We start from the raw sequence: 5,025 nt of genomic DNA on the forward strand, positions 1-5,025 counted from the left end.
TACACACACACACACACACACATATATATATATATATTCTCTTGATACACGGCCATTGTAAGGCGTCTATTTGTGTACTACATACCGCAAGTTTGGTTTCAAATTACCTTCTGGAACCAGTCTATGCTATTTAATTATATGCACATGTGATTTCACATATGAGTGTGCTTTGTTTTATACACCCTAAATCCGAAACTGGTTTGTGTCCTTTTCTCATCACACCTTATGACTCATCGCACTGTTAGGAGCCAATGTGACGGGAGTGCTGGTGATGTGTCTGCGCAGAGTACAGAACTGGGCACAGATAGCCGTGGAAGCTGAGTTCCATCGCTTCACCAAGTATGCTGTGAGGCACATGAGGGGCATATTCACATATGTATAGCATTGTCAAACATATCTCACATAGGGTGGAGTGGTTACCTCACATGTGTGTGTGTGTGTGTGTGTGTGTTTGTGTGTGTGTGTGTGTGTGCGAGTGCCATGTATAGTAATCTGTATGTTGTTGCACTCATACGGTGAACGCATGTGCACACATGCGTATTGTGAAATGCATATCTGGCAATACGTAATGCGTTTTACGTTTCGATCGCGACTTCCCGATCACACTGTCCGTGTGTGCAATGGAAACAAATGCCCATTCCTCTCTGCCTCAGTTGACTACAACCCTAAAACACTGAAACCCTAAAACCCTAAAACCCTGTCCCATGCGTCATGGCTGAGTGATCCTCCCTTCTCCTACGCCCCCACTTCCTCTGACCCATTGCACCACCCAACCGTGCTCAGAGACCGTGAAGTGGCCTCGAGTGAGTCTGACTTCATCATCGCCTTCCGCCACCGTATAGCACTGCCGGAGCACACACCGCTTTGGCTCAGTGCAGAGGAGACGAGGGGTCACCCACTGATCCTCAGCAACACACCCGCAGACGGTGACCAGACACACGCAGACACGAACAAGCGCCCATACGATGCAGGTAGGGGACTGGCCAGGGTGTGTTTTAGGGTTGTATATGTTTTAGGGTTTAGGATTGAGGTTAAACGTGGAGTGTGTGCTGTGTGGAAGGTATAGAATACGCGACCAGAACACTAGGTGAGCTATTCAGGACGTGCGGTGGTTGTTAGCTGGGTGTAGCTGCAATGGGAAGTGTGCGTATGCTCTCTGATCTCAATCAACACGCACGCTTTCATGCTGATCTGCGGAAGACCAACCCGACCAGCACTTGTGCTAACCACCATGCACCCTTGTGCCCTTGCATTGCACATCGTCATCCGCACTTTATTTATGTCTGATTCTGATTGGTGCGTTATTTATAGCTTGGATTCTGATTGGTGCGGATGTTGTATCAAGCACAGTTTAAGACACCAGCAAACTAGTAACTACCACAGACGCATGGTACAGATTGGCTTCTCTTATCAGTTGTGGTAGATGTTTTTAAGTGCATTTGCTGAAGTTTCTTCTATTCGATATATCGGCTATATTTGTTTGATCCGTTTCTTGTCGTTCCTTCATATCAGTTTCTTTCTCTTTATATCCATACTGCTTTAAAGAAGGATTTCTTGATGTGGCATTGAATAATGCTGCTTTCGGATCCCGCGTTCTTTAGCGGGAAGACGTGTAGTACACGATCTCTCCGAGAGCAAGCAGGGCTCAGAGAGAGCCCTCGAGTACCCGCAAAAGTATACAACCATCTACGGAATCAGCAGCTTAGATTGGAAAGTGTCCCAATTCCCTTACCAGTGTCCAAACTTGCACCCGCACCCGCTATTTTCCTACTAGTCACCCACTAATTACCCACCAATCACCCATTAGTCGCCCACTAGTCTTCCACTAATTTCCCACCAATCACCCATTAAATGCCCACTAATCTTCCACTAATTACCCACCAATCACCCATCAATTGCCCACTAATCTTCCACTGACTGGCCACTTATCACCCACTGATTGCCCACCAATTGCCTACTATTCTTGCACTATTTAGGCCACCCCAATGCCGAGCAAACGCCATACACAAACAAGCATCGCGTGCATGCAGGCGATGAGATCTCATTGGCTGTGCGCGCCCTTGCGTTGGACGGCTTAGCGGACTATCTCCGCAGGTGAGGTATTGGATAGTCAACCAAATGTGGAAACCTCTAAACCCTGAACCCTAATGTGGAACCGATATGGTGTCAAAAGGTACCAAATACCATACCGTGCGATCAAGTATGACGCCAAATGACACTATGAGACCGGACGGTAGAGTATGATGTCAAATGATACTATGATTTAGTACTGCAACTCTTCTGTGAAGTATTGGACCGGGTGCATACATTAGTCGCGGCGAAAAGGCTTCCAGTGTGTGCGGAATATGTCCGTCGTACTGGGCTGGCCCCTTCTGTGCAGAAACAGACTAGTATAACACCTGCCCATTCTTTCTGCAGAAACGGACTAGTATAGCACCTGCCCTCTTTCTGCAGAAACGGACTAGTATAGCACCTGCCCTCTCTTTCTGCACAAACGGACTAGTATAGCACCTGCCCTGCCTTTCTGCACAAACGGACTAGTATAGCACCTGCCCTGTCTTTCTGCAGAAACAGACTAGTGTAGCACCTGCCCTCTATTTCTGCACAAACGGACTAGTTAAGACCTGCCATCGTGGCTGCTGGTGCTGTACGGTGTGGTAAGTCAGTGGCATGGCGAGTGTGGGCACTGATATTTGTCTTCTTGACATGGCGATTGCGAGAAGTACTAACACAGAGCATGCGATCTCGGCTATGGTTGCTATGGTTACGCGGAGCACAAAACCCCTAAACCCTACCACGTGTTATAGAACTAGTATGCAACACTGTCTCTGCCAGAGATATGAGTGTGGATTGTGCGACAGTACCTCATGCCATGCGTACTCGCGAGTGCTCTGATGGTTTGCTGCGGCTGAAGTACATCATCATTCGACGGTACGCTAAAACCTGCGCCAAACTGTAGGCGAGTCATTGGGAATGTTCATAACCTCCTAGATTGAAAAGAATATTCTGTGTCTGCCTCTTCCTATGATGTCAATACAATACGTTCGCGCATTACGGCAGAGTGCGTGTCACGTGGGCGTGTGTATGTAACTTGTACGTGGATATTGGACATGGCTTGAACCAGGGAGGAGGTTAAAAAAAAAAGGGAATTTTATGCATGGACTGGTCAGATCTTTATTATTACCTCTCTCATACTCTCTTAGTTACTCTCATATGGGTTGTGTGCACACGTTTGCGTCGTACTTACACCCATCATACACAGTGAAACGCCCAGGTGTACAGAGGGAGTGCTCACAAACACACTACACTGAAACGCCCAGGTATAAACTACGAGTGAATACCCGCAGGCTACACAGTAACAGTACCAAGGCAAATGCAGTGGCCTGTAGCAGTCAGGATAACACCAGAACACAGTGCGCGATAGCCTTCTTGACAGGTGATTGGTAGTGGTGGTAGACACATAGTAGCAGTGGTATGACTCTTGTAGGGACATACAGCTCAATCCAAATCACACACAGGGATGGCCATGTGGCCACCAATGACTTGTTCAAAGCACACGCCAATACACTACAGCGGCAGAGACAGCGACAGAGACAGAGGCACATATGGTGTGCCATGAGATGAGGGAGAACCATTTTATTCTGCAATTAGCTTACGCAACGGCACACAGTAGCCGGACCGGTTTCTTAAAGAGTTTGAGCGTTCAAACGTAATCGATGGCGTTGTTTGATTGCGACGAGTGCTAGCCAAAAGCAGAGTACAGTCCATGCGATACTTTGATTGTCAGTGGTCACACAAATTCAGTAAAATCGGTAGTTATCCTCTGCAACGCACATCTGGTCCATACTGTTGTTTCTTGACTCACACAAATATACCGAGCACAAGCGTAAATAAACGTGTGATCACTTTGCAATGGAAAAGATACTCTCAATAAAGTGACAAAAGACTTTATACTACATATCGGCAACAAAAACTTAATGTTGTACGATATAGTTCAGCGTGAATGTTTAGGTGCACTCTGTGAGGATTATACAGTCACGGCACGAGCACAATCTAGTGATCGTATATAGATATATATATATATAAGCATGTATACATCACCCACACCCACACATCCACCCACCCACATATATATAACTATATAACTGTCTAACTATAACTATAACTATAACTATAACTATAACTATATATATATGTATATATATGTGTGCACATATATATTATCGATGCGTAGTATGCTGAATTACCGAGGAAACCTACGCCTGACGCATCGCGACGTTATCAGCTTGATTTTGTGCGTATTGTTTTATATACTGCCGCGCTAAAGCCCAAATTCATTCCTTATGGCAATTGATTTGTAACTGACAAAAGGCATAGCTTTGGACATGAAGGTTGTTGCAAGCCCAATCACTCCTGAAGTGATCTGCTTCGATCACCGACGTTGATCCAAGTTCGTTCGAAACAGACTGTAATTTGTAGGCCACATGCACTAAAATGTTGATTGTATATATAGATCGCTAAAGATCACCAAGATATATCCGAGATACAACGAAGATTAATACCGCATACGTGTTTACCTCCCAAACACAGCGCCTGTGCGTGTCTGCAACTGCCGATATCATTCAGGCTTCAGCGTATGTATTTATCGAAGCTCAAGCAATAGCCTCATGAGCCACATTCAAATGACAAGATATTTACATAGCAGCATCTCTCTCTATCATCTACAGCACCATTTTTATTTATCTGTTTTGGTTTCTTTTATGTTTACAAGTTACGACCAGACTTCTATTAAACACGCTTTCAAATTGATACGTTAACGTAAAACGTACTACGTTTTCATACGCTATAGGAGTCTGGGTTTGTGCCCGCCCTCATATTTTTCACCAAAATATTTGTTGTGTTGTTTTATAGTTGGACAGGTTTTCTATTGTCAAACACAATAGCTATTAATTGGGCTATATAAGGTAGATCCAAACAAAATCGGTTTTTGGAATTGGCTCCCAGTATCTATCTGAAAACGGGAAA

At 45.1% G+C, this 5,025-nt stretch overlaps 1 protein-coding gene across 1 annotated transcript; it reads left to right on the forward strand.

Moving 5' to 3' along the window:
- Positions 1 to 259: 259 nt before the first annotated feature.
- SARC_11839 (hypothetical protein) lies at positions 260 to 2,098 on the forward strand (the record flags this gene model as incomplete). The annotated part of the gene is made up of 3 exons (XM_014294067.1): positions 260 to 339; positions 784 to 971; positions 1,977 to 2,098. Exons 1-3 carry the CDS (start codon positions 272 to 274, stop codon positions 2,096 to 2,098), a joined length of 378 nt encoding a protein of 125 aa, XP_014149542.1. The 5' UTR covers positions 260 to 271.
- Between the last annotated feature and the right edge of the window lie 2,927 nt (positions 2,099 to 5,025).

Source organism: Sphaeroforma arctica (assembly GCF_001186125.1).
Source record: "Sphaeroforma arctica JP610 unplaced genomic scaffold supercont1.1910, whole genome shotgun sequence".
Taxonomy (NCBI): Eukaryota; class Ichthyosporea; order Ichthyophonida; genus Sphaeroforma; species Sphaeroforma arctica.